The sequence below is a fragment of the Gopherus flavomarginatus genome, chromosome 4 (genome assembly GCF_025201925.1).
Source record: "Gopherus flavomarginatus isolate rGopFla2 chromosome 4, rGopFla2.mat.asm, whole genome shotgun sequence".
NCBI lineage: Eukaryota > Metazoa > Chordata > Testudines > Testudinidae > Gopherus > Gopherus flavomarginatus.
In genome coordinates this window covers 178,527,870-178,544,046 of record NC_066620.1, presented here as the reverse complement: position 1 = coordinate 178,544,046, position 16,177 = coordinate 178,527,870, and the positions used below count along the sequence as shown (strand labels likewise).

At 42.2% G+C, this 16,177-nt stretch overlaps 1 protein-coding gene across 6 annotated transcripts in view; it reads left to right on the top strand.

Moving 5' to 3' along the window:
- FBXO25 (F-box protein 25) overlaps window positions 1-10,007 on the top strand; it is a 77,348-nt gene extending 67,341 nt beyond the window's left edge. For 3 of the 6 annotated variants that reach the window (XM_050950895.1, XM_050950896.1, XM_050950893.1), the window contains exons 10-11: window positions 1,471-1,497; window positions 7,036-8,283. In XM_050950895.1, the coding sequence (XP_050806852.1) occupies window positions 1,471-1,497; window positions 7,036-7,125 (117 nt within the window). In that variant the 3' untranslated portion in view covers window positions 7,126-8,283. Of the gene's footprint in view, window positions 1-1,470; window positions 1,498-7,035; window positions 8,284-9,382; window positions 9,586-9,607 lie in introns of those variants that run through there. The other 3 variants (XM_050950891.1, XM_050950892.1, XM_050950894.1) reach the window with 3 other exon arrangements.
- The last annotated feature ends 6,170 nt before the right edge of the window (window positions 10,008-16,177 follow it).

Below are 16,177 nucleotides of genomic sequence, written 5' to 3'. Positions count from 1 at the left end.
AGCGGTCTGCTCCCGGCCCCCCACTAATCCCCCGGGCCACTCTGGGACTGCACGGCCCCCAAAAGTGCCCTCCCACAGCTCCTGCCCCCTTGGCCCTGGCCTGGCCCGGCCCGGCACCCTTAATGCGCTGCTTAGAGCAGCATATCAGAGCTTTACTGCGTTGTATGCGAACCTGCGTTATATTGGATCGCATTATATCGGGGTAGAAGTGTAGTATCTGTAATTAACACTTACATTTTCCAAACTGAAACTTGATCCTTTACAATACTTTCAACACTTTCTAAATGTTTGATTTTAAAAAAATGGAAATTTGTAAAGGAAAAACACTAGCTAGTTACTTTACATAGGGGTGGGACTGATAAGACATTTACACTTTGTTAAATTACATATTATCAGTACATACTATGAAGAAAATAAAGGAAGATATTTTCTTAATTGAATACCTATAATTCAAAAGCTGGTCAATTTTTGCAAAGTTCAAAGTAATTTTGGAGACTTTGCTCTTTTTTGTTTTCGTTTTACAGTTCCTTTCCTGTCTTTTTTAAAAAATAAAAAGTTGTTTTATCTCCTGTTATGTGAAAAATTCACACAAAAAGGAGAATGTCTGACTATACATGGAAGTAGTGACACACACAGTAAAGAAAATGATTTCTCACTTTTCAGTTTTTCAGTCATTCAGTTCTAGTAATCTTTGCTGTTATTTGTAACAGTAGTAGTTTTAAAAAACCTTCAGACAGCAAATGTATAGGGTATTTTTTATTGATGGCATTCCTTTAAAACAAATGATCATAGAAAACTTAAATACAGCAGTGAAACCATTACTACCTACTTCATAGGAGGTGTAATATATAAAAGAACATCTTATACTCTTTAATATTAAAAGAGAAAATGAATATAGCACACACTCATCACCTCAAATGACACTTTGAAAAGTGATTTTTCGAAAAAAGACTGATGTTCATTTTTAATATAGACTAAATATGCAATTACTCAGTGGAGTGAAAATGCTGACATCTAGTACTATTAAGTGATGCATTTTTGTGAGCGCTTTTTGTTTACATCATAACTCTTCCACATTATTATGTGGTGTCACTAATGTGGGTAAATGTCTTCCATTGCTAACTGGATGATACATTTCAGCAGGTCTAGAGATGGACAAGAATGATGGAGTATTTGTCCTTCTTTAATGGTAATTTTTTCAACGGTAGGCAGATCATTGAAGCAGTACGCAGTGACTAACAGCTATTTCAAGCAGATAATGTTCTTGCTCCTCTCAGAGCTTTAGCGGTAGTTTGTGGGCTTTGTTTTCCAACAGATTAAAGTAATCTAGTGCAGAATATTCCTGTGGTGAATAATAATCAAAATCCTGTACTAAGCTGCTTATTCTAAATGATAGTCCAATAAATCTTACTGTTTCCTCTCTTTTACTTTATTGCACTCCTTCCTGCTTCTTCCTTCATGATCCCCAAGGACTACCACCTTGCTTTGTTACTCAAGGTATTTCATATGTGTTTCATCCCTGCTTTTATCTGTGCTGGTTCTGTAATGTTGAAGTGAACAAGATGTTCAGTTGTAATTTGTTTCGGTTTGTCATGACTGGCTAAGAACAAGCTATTCCTGCAGCTGTTGACACTGTGTTAGATACTGTCATCTTCCAGCCTCAGTTTTGCACTTTTTGTTGTTGTTGTTGCTATTTTTATTGCAGTGTTCCTCACTGTACTGTTTCAACTCAAGGGACTAAATTCAGCCTCTGATGTAAGCAGGTGCAGCTGTCACTGAATTCAGAAAGTGATGCCCTTTTACACTAAGGATAAATTTTGCACAAAGTAGGCATTAATGGCTGTTTCCACACGCTAATGGATTTAGTTCAGCACTGAAATCTAAGAACAGTAAAGGCAACATCACAGAATTATGTCTCTGCAGTATGAAACAAAGGTACTGAAGTTCCTTTTACCCCAGTGAATAATTTAATTACACTTTAACCTGTTTTACTCGAAGACCTTCTACAAATAGTCTTTCTTTTAAAAGAGACCTCTTGTGATTGGAGGAAAAGGAAATTAGGACATTGCTTTCTGATTGAGAAGTTAACAGAAAAGAATTACACAGAGCACCGTAGGCCTGTCGTTGTCATGGGAATGTCATAATTTGCAATTAAACTGAAATTTGAGGAAGAAAACAATATTTGTCATTTGGTGCTCCTTGTAGACAGTGCACATTTTCATTTAACTTACATTTATTTTGATCTAGTTAACTAGATTTATTGAAATTTGATTGGAAGTGAATCATTATGCATGAGCAAGATTTTAAATTAAAATAACTCTCAGAAGGAAGAGCATTCAGAATCACCAGTGGCTATGCAATGCCTTACCTCTGATTTTAAAAAAAAATGCACATAGCTCTTCAAATCTATAGGCTCTTCCATAGTAAAATTGCTATCTGGGTTTAAAAAACAAAAGTGGATTTTAGTTGAGATTGTTCTTCAGCTTCTCTTCCTGACTGAAAGGAGGCACTTGAGAGGGTGATTTTCATGCTGTTATGAAGAGCAAAACAGACACCAACTGACAGGCTATGCCTTAGAATTACATTTCGAAAGACTGTGGAGGGAAACACAACTAACTCTTCTCCAAGAGTCTAGTTCTGGTGGCAATGGGGAGAAGGTGGGTGCTAGTTGGCTAGTTACAGTATCTGATTTTCAGGGAGAAAGGCTCCTCTACCATTGCAGTTTGTAGAAGAGCCTTTCTCAAGAGAATAAGTGAGGTTCAGCTTTCATCTGTTCTAAGTCCTTGGCATCTTTCTCTGCTAACTGCAGCATCTCTTCCTCCCTGTCTCTGAAGGCAGTTCAGTTAGGGACCTTATTGTTAGATGTTTGCTTTTTTGACGGCTTTTCTTCCTGTTTCCCATGTCATTAAAAGAGCACCCTGCTCTCAGACTGTCCATATGCAGTAAGCAAAAGAGGGAACATAAATAGATCTTTGTTTTAAAATCTCATTTAACACTTTTTTCTTTAAACTCAGACTAGGGTATTTATTTTTATAGAATGAGACTCTCTCATTCAAAAGTTCCATGGCATCTAGATCCCCATTTAAAATGGATGCTTCATCCTTAGCTTGTACTATTGTGTCTATATATGTGTGCTTCCATACCTAGGTTTTAAGGAATTGAATTCAGAGCTTCCATTTTAAGTTCTTGTTTTCTGTGAAATACAGTTCCCTTTTTTTTTCCCTCATTGAAATGTCAGTGGAATACTTCCATTGACAGCAGCAGTGCGTAACGTTAATAGTAGAGGCTGTATGATTTCATTAACATGTTTTTACCTTCTTTGAGCCTTCCTGCTCAACACACTGGATTTATGGTTACACCTAGCAAGTACACTAAAAAGCAGGTGTTTAGGAGCTTTATGAACATTGTCTTTTAAGCTATTTACTAACCTCACTATCCAGACTCGTTCAGGACTTTGTGTTTACTGCAGCTATAGCATTTCCTTCTGGTAACAGTTGTTACAGGTTACAAAAGAGATGTTACTATTTAATCATAAAATTAACTCAAATCCTGAATGTTTTTCATCAGTACAAGATCCTCATGCTGAGCCTAGGCTCTCAATAACAGTTTTAAAGCAGGACCAGATGGCTCAGTGGGATAGCATTGATGGAGCCTTTCAACTTGAGGTCACCAATTTAAACTCTGACCAGTCCAGTATTGAACAAAAGTCAGTGACTGAAAATGCCATATGCAAAACAAACTGGTGCTCTGTCAGCCATTCCTCCACTGTCACAATTGGCTATATCTGCAGAGAAACTGAGAATTGGGTGCAAATTACACTCTCCTCACCCTTACTACAAATATTCTGCCTAGAATAAGGTCCAAGGCAGTATAGGATGCTTGCTCTGCTGCTGTCCTCCTGTGTGTGTGTGGGGGGGAGTTGTTTGGGGTTGGAGGGCATGGGGGAAATGAGACATCAACCTTGTATCTTCCCCAATAACTAAATACAGTACAGTGGGGGGAGGAGGGGAGCAGGGGGGAGGAGGAGTGGTCCAATTTCTATGATTTTTCCACTGTTATGAACGCTTTCATTTTAAAGTGCCAAATTTAGGCAAGCCTTTGATAGGATATTTTAGACTCGTTATTATTATTAGAATCTAATCACTTAAAAGAATTATGCGTGGTAAATTGAAGGTATGACTGGCATTCTATGCATGCTTAGTATATGGTTGAGTATTTGCAAGATATATTAACCAAAATGCACATAACTTTAAAACACACCCCGTCTCACATTCCTTCCGAATGCTGTTGCACAGGGATCGGCAACCTTTGGCATGCAGCTTGCCAGGGTAAGCACCCTGGCAAGCCAAGCCGGTTTATTTACCTGCTGCGTCCACAGGTTCGGCCGATTGCGGGTCCCACTGGCCCACAGTTCACCGCTCCAGGCCAATGGGGCTGCGGGAAGGGGTGCAGGCCAAGGGATGTGCTGGCCGCTGCTTCTCGCTTCCCCCATTGGCCTGGAATGGCGAACTGCTGCTCCTACTGGACGCAATCAGCCAAACCTGTGGACGCAGCAGGCAAACAAACCAGCCTGGCCCACCAGGGTCCTTACCCTGGCACGCTGAGTGCCAAAGGTTACTGATCCTTGCTGTTGCATTTTATGTTGGTACAGTGAAAATATAAGAAAATAGTAAAATAACCATAGCAGGGAAGGAGTTCTTAAAAACTACATAGAAGTGTGCATGTTGGTCTCCTTACAGCTCAAAGCATGGAAATTAGGATGTGGCCCAGTTTATATAACTAATACATTTTGACAATTTTTGTTTTCAGTTTTCTGTCATCCTTCTCCTGAAAGTAATTTTTCAGAAGATAAAGGAAATGTTGAAATGGAAAAACTAACAGAGCACAGCTTGTTGGCTATGATTTAGAAGCAGCATGGGGATCAGCAATAAAAGTAGCTGCTTTCACCTCTGTCTCCTGTTACAATTTATGGTGTCACACAAGGCTCTTTGTCCACAGTTTACCACTTAAGCATTAAGAGTGTTAAATCTTTAAAACTCAGACGAAATGCTATTGAAATTCTAAATGACAAGCAATACGTACTCCTTGAGAGTTTCTCCCAAATGGATGTATGTGGCAATCCCCACTGTCTTTTAAGCCTCTTAGCATTCACAAGAAAGGGCCTTTTCCCCACTACAAATACAGCTAGCTCCAACACAAGAACTATGTTGTAACTGGTTCCTTCCAATCCATGGTATTTATAGAGAGAAAGAGCCCTGAGTTTCCTGCCGTAGCTTCCCAACAGATCTGAGGAACAATTTGAAGTAGGGTTCAGTCACTTGACCATTTCCTCCCTTGCAGAAGAGGAAAGGAAGTAGCACTGAAATTCTTTAGAACTTGAGCCCATTGCAGAAGGAGAATCTGATTCTGCAGCATTTTCCACTTGTGAAGTTCCACATTGCTCCTGTGCTTACTTCTTTAAAAAAAAAAAAGTTACACCCCTGCCCCCCCCCCCAATAGTTAATACTAGAAGGGGAAAGGTGGGGGTGGGGGAGGAGGGAACAGCTTGGAAGAAAAGGAAAACAAGAAACAGATGTCTCTGGTATTTCTGTTTCTTCACGTGTAACCATGTTTGTGGCAAGGATTGTCTTGCTGAGCACATAGCTAGCACTAAAGTGAGAGAAGACAGGAAAAATAATTATATAGGGAAGAAGAAGAAAAAAGAAACAAGTTGTGCTACTGTACAATTCTCCAAGAATGATATTGCTCCAAAACATATTGGTCCACCAGCCGTGTTTGATAAACAGGTGGTCATTCGGATTGATAAAATGTAAATGCTGCTACTTTTATATAGCTGTCCCTACAGTTTTCTCTCCATTTCCTTTCCCCAGTCACTTTGCCTTAAGAGTGTTAACCAGAGAGAGAGAGAGAGAGTGTGTGTGTGTGTGAGAGAGAGAGAGAGCCAATCCTGAAGCTCTAATTACAGTTCTCCCATTTATTTGTGTACTCTCTCCTCTCTATATATGATCTGCCCAAAAGTGAGTTAAGGCATATCACTAAAATACTAATCCATCCCCAGGCCATCTCTGACCTTTAATGCAAACCCCACCATCACCACCACTGCCTTAGCACTTCTCTCTTTCCCTTCTAAGCCATTCAGTGTGTCATTGCCAAAATTATGCTTCTTGTTGGTTGATCAGACCATATCATTTCCCTTTTTGAATCACTCCACTGGCTTTGCCTCGGCCCCCATATCAAGATTAAATCTCTCAACCTTGCCTTCAGAGTCCCGCACAACTGTCTGCCTATAGATCTGATCACTTACTCTCTTCCAGTGGCAACAGCCTTGCAAACCCCTACTTTCCATGATGTTCCTGTTCATAGTGGGTCATCCCCATTCCAGTGTACAGTCTCCCCCCTCCCCCACCCCGCCCCCCACACCCTTCCCGTTTCATATACATCATAAAGGCCCACATTTTCCTTAAGGCCTGAAGCCAGGCAAAATTCAATTAAAGATCTAAGGTAACTATTTCCTCTGCACCACCCAGTGCATCTTCTCTGTTTTCTAGGTTATAAATTTGCTGGAGTACAGGCTGTCTCTGTCTGTTTTATACAGGGCCAAAAGTTCTTGGGACAAAAGGAGAGGGAATGTGGAAAAGCTTGTTCTGCTGTGATTTCTTGTTTGTACCGCAGTAGTGCCTAGGAACCCCAATCAGGGCTTGGAGCCCCATTGTGTTGCTATATAGGCACTGTGTACACATAACAAGAGAGAGACTGTAAGCTCCTTGGGACAATGACCAAGTAACTGTATGTTCTTGGCAATTTTTTCTCTGTAAGGGCCTTGTAGGCTTTGATCCAGAGTCCCAAAAGGCCAGTGACTTAAAAACTGTTGTAGTCAGTTGCCCAGCTACTTAATTTGTCTTCTTAAAACGTAAAACTGAGGTGTGAATTCTTGCAGTTCTTTTCTTTTAAAATCGATGCTCAGCAACTTTTTGTTTTTGTGGGTATTTTTTTAAAAGAGAAAATAACCTTTTCCCCTCCTTTTAATTTCACTAGGATACAGGGCATCCCTGCACAGCCAATGATCCAGACACCTGTTTCATGCCAGTTTCTCCGCAGCACTTCATTGATCTCTTCAAATTTTAAAAGGTGCAATAGCCTTGTTTTTGTTTTTATTTTTGGTCCTCTTTATGAAGAATCATGCAGTATGTATTATGCTTTGTGTGCAATATCTTTTTAAATGTAATTCATAGTAAAAAGTGATGTCTAGGAGGGAGGGGGGAAATTGGAGAGGTGTATTCCAAATGCTATTTGTGTGCAGAAATGAACTGAAGAGGAATGAATATTTCCAAAGAAGACACATTCTGTAGAGATGTCTACAACAGGCTCTTTTGACTCCAAGAAAGAGTACATCTTTAGTCCTGCCTTTAAATCCATTTTGTACTGATTTAACATTTCATTAAGGCTATTGAGACTTAGGGGAGAGAGGAGTTGGAAGGGCTATTCTTGGAGTGACCAAAAGCAATTTGTCTTAATCCTTCACTCTTTTTATGCCACCATTTTCCAAGTACTAACTTACAATTTGCACATTTATAAATATTCATCTGATTCCTTTTTGGACTCCTTCATAAATATCAAGTCAATTACCAAGTTGGCGTTAATCATTGTGAGTTTGTGTGTGAATAAAATAGAGTTGTGATTTATCTGTTGTTGAACCTGTTATGAAGGAAACCAACCTCTGTACATACATTATGCAGAATATTTATTTTTCTTAAAAGGTATTTTATTAACCACATCAAACCTGTTTAAAGACTTCCTAAATACTATGGGAGGCTGTTCAGTGGCTGCTGAAGAATGATGGGTTTTTCCAATGGTAACCAGAGTCTTTCATTTTAACTTAAGTTTAAACTGTTGCAGAAGGACTTCTAGAAAGAACACATTACTAAGCTTTAATGCAGAAAATGAGTACATTGGTGGTATTACATTGTTCTAGTAAGTGAGGCTCTGAGCTGAAAATTCTTTGCACTAAAAGGCAGCTTGTTGATCTGGAGCACCTTCTGCTGATTAACCCCATAGTGACATGAATTCTGCAAGAAGCTATCTTCTTATACTTAGTAAATTACAGAGGAGGGGATGGGGTGCTGTCCAGAGATAGGAAAAAATAATAAAGTTCACAAAGTTTTTTGGAGAGATCATTTACCAACTGTGTAATGTAAAGACAAAATTCAAAACATATTATATATCACACTGCTTGTTTTGAATCTAGTTTTGTACACAATGTAATAAATCATGTTTTACCTATTACTCTTTAGTAATTTCTTTTGCATTTAGAAATTAGTCCATTTGAATTTATAGCATTGGCTTCTGTGTCCATCACCAATACAGGTTAGCATTTGCTAACTGAAATAGAAAAATGTGTGTATATCTTCTGCTCCCATAGCATTTTAAATTTATTTTAACAGAGCCAGAGCTTTAGCAGTAGTGGATTGTACAGGAAAGAGAGAATATTTAAGTGCTTGAAAAGAAAAGTTAGCTCTTCACAGTAAGTGAACTATTCTTCCCTGGGTTTAATACCAATGACCTGTGCTTATCAATGGAGATGTGAAAGGTAACAACCCTTTTTGCCCTAAAGCTTAAATAAATAAAAATCAAATGTTGAGCTCCTAAGACTCCCTCCTTGATGCAGTTGGTTTTGGGGTTGTGTTGGTGTTTGTTCTGAGTCTACATTCCAGGCATCCCAAGTAAAATGTTAAAGAAACTGAATCTGATGGTAAAGAAACAAAGCTTACTATTTTTGCATTTACTGGATTGTTAACTCTTTTGATCTTATTGCAAGTCTTGTGACATGTGATATTTTCCTAAGCCCCAGCTTCTGGAGTCAGAACCTCAGCTTTCTATCCTTAGAGTTGTGGAGAAAAGCTTGAAAATGGGACCAAAAAGGTTCCAATATCAGAGGTCAAATAAGAGTCCTCAAATAGATTTTAAAAAGAAATCTCATGATTTGTAAGCCACTCTCATGAGTGTAGGGGAGGGCAGGGGCTCACTTGTGTGAGCACTTGGGGTTGTCACTATAGTTAGCGGCTCTCAAAGCTCTTTATACACATTATTGAAGCTTCACAGTCCTGGGGTTGTAGTTATAGCTTATCCTACATTTTACAACTGGGTCAACCGTAGGCAAAGAGAGGTTAAGTGACTTGTCCAAGGACATACAACATGTCTGTAATAAAGCACTAGCTCTTGCTCCCAGCTATACTCATTAACTAATGATTCTTTCACCAGGGGTTGGTCTGGCTACCTTAACTTTAACATCTACAGTCCCCCTGGGACAGATGATGACATTGCTGCCTATCATACCCTATTTCATATTTAATTTTGTAGTGGTATAACCAGTTCTCTTCAACAGATATCTCAATACCCACAGGAGATCAGTAACTGGCTCAGACTCCATCTGGCAACCTTGAAGTGATGCTGCTTGGCAGAGGGAAACATATCAAACTCAGGTTCACTTCTTTCTCCTTCCATCAAAGACATCTGTTCCGGTTTGCCAAAGTGCTGCAAACTCTGTCCTGCTTGACTCATTGTTAAAGCTTAAGGAACATGGTGAAAATTGCTTTCTTCTACCCTCTAGGACAGAATCTGCCTAAAATTCTCAGTCCATTCAACACTTCCAAAATGGATTGTTGTAATTTGCTATATGCGGGGCTGAATGTGGACACTGGGCGGAGACTCCAGTTTGTGCAGAATGCAGCTGCCACCTCCTCTACAGAACACACCACCATACATACATAACCTTTGGGCTTCAATTACTCCACTGCACTTGTGCCACTTCCCACAGCTCCTATTGGCCAGGAAAGGTGAACCGTGGCCACTGGGAGCTGCGAGCGGCCGTACCTGTGGACACTCAGGTAAACAAAGCGTCTCACAGCCTGCCAGGGCTTACCCTGATCAAACCGCGAACCAATAGTCCTCCAATACTCACAATGCACTGAACTCTTTTCTGTCTGTCCCTTACCCCATCAATAAAGATCCTTGTCGTGCCTACTGGTGAAAATGGGGCAAGCTGTGCTGACCCCACTAGAACAGTTCTCCACTGCACATCAACATGGAGCCTGTTCTGAGAGCAGCCACCTGGCCCCCAATCAGTGTGTGACGGGGGTACAGCATCCTCCACAACTTCTCCTGGAGCAACAGGCTCGTGGAGGTGGGCAAACAGCAGACTCTGGTCCAGTGCTGGGACCACATGAAGCATGTGAGGCTCTTGTACAGGAGAGTAAAGACTCCAACAGTCACTCTGGGAAGGCTCCTCGTTCATGCCCCTTCTATGATAAGCTGGACCAGATGCTGTCCAGGGCTGCCAGTGCAGAGCTTGAAGTTGCACACAACCTCCCTCCTGCACCACTGCCCAACCGTGCCAGCCTCATTGCTGGGATGCCAGTGGAGGCCAGGATGAGGTGGCAACAAGGACCACAGAGTTGGTCCTTGAAGACTTGCAGGACATAGAGCATGTGATTCTGCCCCCTCTACCCAGAGAAGCTGGTTGATGAAATCTACACGCACCCCATCCCCAACAAACCTGAACCACAGCAGGACCTAAGGCTGGGGAGTTAGAATGGACTCCCTCACCCTCCCTGACAGTATCCCCTCTTGCTCTGGTGCTATAGTCCTGATTTTAAGTCCAGCTCCCCACTCCACTTCCACCTTCACAGGGCCCCTGAGCAAAACCCAGCTATAAATCAATGATTTTACTGATTGCCAGTTAGCAATTATTATGCATTTTGCAGAAGCAGATCAACAAACAATCTTTGTTCATTTCTCAGCCAACATGCAGGCAGTGATGGTCCTGGTTCTGTGTGGATCAGAGGAAGAGGGAGTGGGTTTAGAAAAATCTCAGTTGGGGTCATTATAGAAAACTTATAGTGGTTTGTCTAAAGTTAGCAACAGCTGTCTTTTTTTCCCTTGGAAGATTTATACAGTTTCAGTTCATCTCCCAGCCATGCCCGATCATGCTGTCCCCTTACAAACAGAAACCACACAAGAATGGAGGCAGGGGTTGAGGTGGCAGATGGGAGTTAGGCCCAGGAAGGAGAAGAGAACACTTTTCGGTTGTCTGAGGAAAAAAGTTAGTCACAACAGTCCTTTCTCACTTAGACTCAGGAATGGTAAAAATTCTGTCGTCTTCTGTCATTGCCCCACACTGAGACATGCTGCATGAAATGGGGCTGAGAGCAGGATCCTAATTGGCAGCTGCATAAACAAGAGGGTGTCTCTTTGCAGTGGTGAGGCAAGAGTGACCTGGTGCTGACTTGAAATGTCAGGGAACAAAAATAAAGTTGTACTGTGTCTTTTTCTTTCTCTGTTTAATTCAGCAGGCACAGGGGCAAGATTTTGTGGTGATGCCAGGGTGGATGAGAGGGGGTGGGCATCGTTCATGGTTCATATTTCCCTTTCCATCAAAGCTCCGTATGCTAGCTGAGAACATAGTCTATTTCCAATGGACTTGCCTCCCAGTTTTGGAAGCATATTCCAGTAAACTTTTGGTGTAGCAGAAACTCCAGCTGCATCTTGAGCTTCAGTTGAGGTGTAAATTGTTTTGGTCCATTGTTGTAGGTGACTAAACCCCTCCATTCAGCAATATGTAGGGGGTGCCTGTTAATATATGGGTCTGTCTGTTAGCCTGGAATAGAATTTTGATACTAATATGTGTAAACAGAGGACAAAGGGCTTCTGCCTAGTCAGATGGAATTGTTAGTACAATGGGAATAGATAAGAGCAGTTAAAGTGTTACTCAGAGCACACTTTAAGATTGCCTCAACCCCTATCTCAAAGCAAAATCAAGCAACCAGTCGGGAGGGGCAAAGGGACTTGGGGGGCAAGGTATAAAACACTAACAGACCAAAGAAATGCCTGTCCCTGACCCGGAGCACAACCTCATGCCTTACCCCTTCCATGGGGTACAAAAGAGGTGGGATGAAGACCCCAGACCCAAAATGGAACATGACCCTAAGATGTAAGGGGTGGGACTCTGGGCATGCATTTCAGGTATAATTGTGCCTCCTGAGGAGGGGGGATGAGACACTGGGAAACAAGGCTCTGCAGCATCAGAGTTATAGAACACATGTTCACTGGAAACTAACCCCAATAAACATTGCATTGTCTACACTTCGGCCTTCTGGTCTTCTGCTTTCTGTCCGCATGACAAGAACCAGGGGAGAGTGTGAAGGGAAAGCCCTCTAACATTGCCCTTTAGCAGAAACATCTCTCTGGCATAGATTTCCTCCACAGAAGTGGAAAGCCACATCTCTTTTCAGCCTGGATACTTTGAAAACATGCTATGTTCTCCAAAGGTTGCCCAGCCTTTAAAAAAAAGAAATCGCAAATTGGTAACTTGGAGGGAACTGTCACCCCCACCCCATCCCTTGAGACACTATGGAAATGTCATAAAATGTTAGTACATGTATCTTACCCTTCGTAGCCACTTCTTCCTCATGGGCTTTTCCAGCAGCTGCATAGTGGGTGACACTGTTCCTCAGCACAGGTAGACGTCATCCTCTGCCTCCCTGCTGTGCCAGGATATGTGAACATACGGCGTCTCTGATTTCCCTTGACTGCTGGGACCCAGGATCAGCATGCAAGTACAGAGTTTGTAAACCCAACTTGTCCTGTGCCCACACATGAGGCAAGTACTTCCTTTTACCTTCACAAACGTTAGGGAGAATGCAGCAGGCAACAGTTCTATGAATGTCATTGGCCACACTGACATCCAGACCTGTGTGGACAGCACCGCTGAGATTTCAGCCTACAAAACTCATATTCCACAATCATTCTGCAGCTATTGAGTTTGTAACTAAATTCACTTTTTCCAGCTTCAGTTATGTTGGGGTTTCACAAGCCAAGTTGGAGCAAATATGCAGGATTCCCCCAAAATAACAGTTGGTGCAGACATGCCGTAAAGAACCATATCATTTGTGAGATGTAAAGTTCCTTCTTCAAGTACAATCCTGATCTCCTCAGCACCCTGGCATCATGAAACTTTCCAGTGTTTCCCACAATGGAACTGATGAATCTAACTCTGTGGTCCACTAACCCTTGCAGAGCGAGTGAATGGAAACCATTTAGGTTCACATGCTCACCCCTTTTGGCAGGCACAGTATTGGGATGTGAGCATTATCAATGGCAGAGTTTGGAAACTTGATCCTCTGTAATTGAGCTATTTGTTCTGGACCTCTGCTTATGGCAACCACCCATGGGTAGATCCGTGTTAATTGTCTTGCAAACCAGCACAATCCTGACCCTGATAACGAAATTTCCAACTCTGAAGTGGTTTGCAATGGACTGACGGCTGTCTGGTGTTGCCAGCTTCCATACAGCAATAGCTACCCACTTCTGAAACAGTATGGCTTCCCTGAATTGAGATCTCTTGCACTAGAGTCGTGGTGCAAGCTCCTCACACAGCGCCATGAAGGGTGGTTCCTCATTCAGAAGTTCTGATGCTATGGCTGGTCATTCCAGGGGTCAGGGACAGTGCTCTGGAACAGCCCCTTCAGTGCGACACACCCTCTTAGGATCTCACTCTTTCATTAGGGTAAGCCACTTTGCTTCATTGCTTCCTTGGACTGAACCTCCACACTTTCATCACCCCTGCTTCACACAGTGAGCGCCCGTCAGTGAGTCCACCTCAGATGGGCACCTGAGAGATACTTCTACACTCAAAGGCAGCAATGCCCCCAGCCTTCAGCATCTGCAGTGACTCTCAGCCAGCGTTGTAAAAGCGGTAGGGTTTGTTAAATGTCTGGAACACAGCCTAGAAAGTCCTTGGTTAGCATAGAGTAAAAAGTTATAGCATGGTCCATTCTGGTTACCAAGGGTCTCAGCCAAGCAGTGTCCATCCTTGGCTCCCCCTCTGTCCTCTTTGTTCAAATTCCCAGGCCAGTCCCTGCCTCAGTCCTTTGTTCCCAGCTGGTCAAATGCAGCAGGCTTCCTGCAGGGGGGTGGACCATCCACGATCTTTAGTTGCTAGGTAGCAAATGTCCAAGAGATTGGCTTTGCCACTGTCTTCATGGACTTTCCGATGATATGGGCCTCAAACTCGAGACAGCCAGACATCAGCTACACCTGTGTAGTAGCCTGCCTGAGAGTAAACACCTTTTTTTCCATCCCTTTAGGTGGAAAATGCAGGATATAGGGGAAACTGAGGTACACAATATTCATACAAAATATTTACAAAAAAAATCCTCTGTGACAGCAGGGTTCCAAAATGATGTGATCCCACTACACCATGCTGTTTCTCCTGCACTAGACACAACGGTCAACCCTGGGCAATACAAGCATTCACCATATCTACCTTGGGAACCAGATGAATTATCATTCACCCTCAAAGTCAGCCACCTTGGATGTGTCAGACATTCCAGCCAGCATGATGCCGATCATCTACTCCGCTGCATAAACGTTTGTCTTGCAACAAGAAGCAGGAGCAAAACCAGATCATTATCCAATTGCTATGTCTTTCACCCAGTTTGGCAGCAGGGGCATGTGAGCAGCAACTCTCATAAGCAAGCATGTGAAGGTCGAGGGGGGACAGTACCAACACCACAAAGCAAAGAAGTTCCTAGAGTGTCTCCTTGTGATGCACTAAACCCTGGGATACCATCCCTGAAATGGTAGTGCTGATGTCACGTGACAGTGTGAACACAGGTATCCATATATACATAGTGTTATATCCATTTTAGCACAACGTATGTAGACAAACTGCAGCGGGAAGGGAACATGTGTGAGCATGCATACAATCAAGTATCCAAGCATGCGTACCAGTGTAGGCGTAGCCATAGGGAGGTATGATACCTATTTTAAAGATGGGTAAACTGAGCCAGTTAGTAGTAGAGGTAGGGCAGTAAACTAGAACTCCCGGCTCGCAGTCTAACTCTTGGGCCATGCTGTATCTCCTACACAAGCTATATATGTCCTTTCTCTTGTAAAGCACATATACTTGTCTAATTGTCTCTCAGTCATTCTGCTAATAACACTTAGCTAACAAATGGCTTTGAACGTTTTCCCCAATTTTGTTTCTGTATAAGTTTTGTTTAAAATATGATTAAAACTTGCTCAAGCATCCATTTCTAAGGGATTATTGCACTTTATGGGTAATTTTAACTTTCAGCTCTAAAGCTGTGTAAAAATCCCTAAGGCATGCACAAACTGTTACTGCTAATTCTGAGCTTATTTAAGGTTGAACGTATTTAATCTTTATATAGTCTCTTTCTACTTGAATGGTAACTTTTTCTATATTATTTAAAAACTAAGTAATAATGGAGGAAATGTAATTAATTTGCCAAAGTCATACTTTTCTGTTCCCTTACAATGATCAGATTGTGGATCAAAATTCCTCATTCGCAAAGCATTTTTTCTACTTTGCTTTAAGACTCTTTATCCAGACAAGCATGGGGCAGTGGCTGATTCTCAGACTTTTTCCTCCTGGGATCCACTAACACCACAGACTCTTTTGTGTACACTCTCCTCCTGAAGTGGATGACACAACTGCCCTGCAACAGTATAATACAGTAGTGGACTAAATGAAAAAGTAATATTGTGACAGTAGCATGGAAAGAGAAGTAAAACAAATTTGTTTTAATATGATGCTTGCTGCAGTTTAGGTATATCCTCCCATTTTGTACCTTGGCTGTTTTTCCTCATGTTAAATGTATGGTATTAGGACTGATCTTCTCTCCCTGCTGGGGAGACCAGCGCAGGCTTCCCCCTTGATGGAAGTCATCAAGACACTAACAGTAGCAGCTACCAATACTGACTGGTGTAACCAGGGCTGTGCCAGTTCTGGGATCAGGCTCAACAGACCCTTCCTGGGCTCCAGAGTCAACAGGCTGTACCTAGAGGTGCCTCTTCTTCGAGTGCCCTTCAGCATCCTTGCCGCAACTCAGTGCCTTGGCTGAATATTTCAAAGGCCCGGCCTGGAGTCCTTCGAAGACTTACCAAATCTTTTCTTCAGCACCAGTGAGGGTGACCTGCTTATAGACTCAGCTAGACTAGGCGGAGCACTCCTGACAGAGTTGGAGGTTCTGAGCAGTAATGTTCTGATGAAGGGCAGAGCAAAGGCTCCATGAGGAAGTATTTGAACCTGGCAGCCCTCGCCTTTTTGGAACAAGGTTTCAATCCTCCACCAATGTGACATTTGTCACCTGTATGTGCC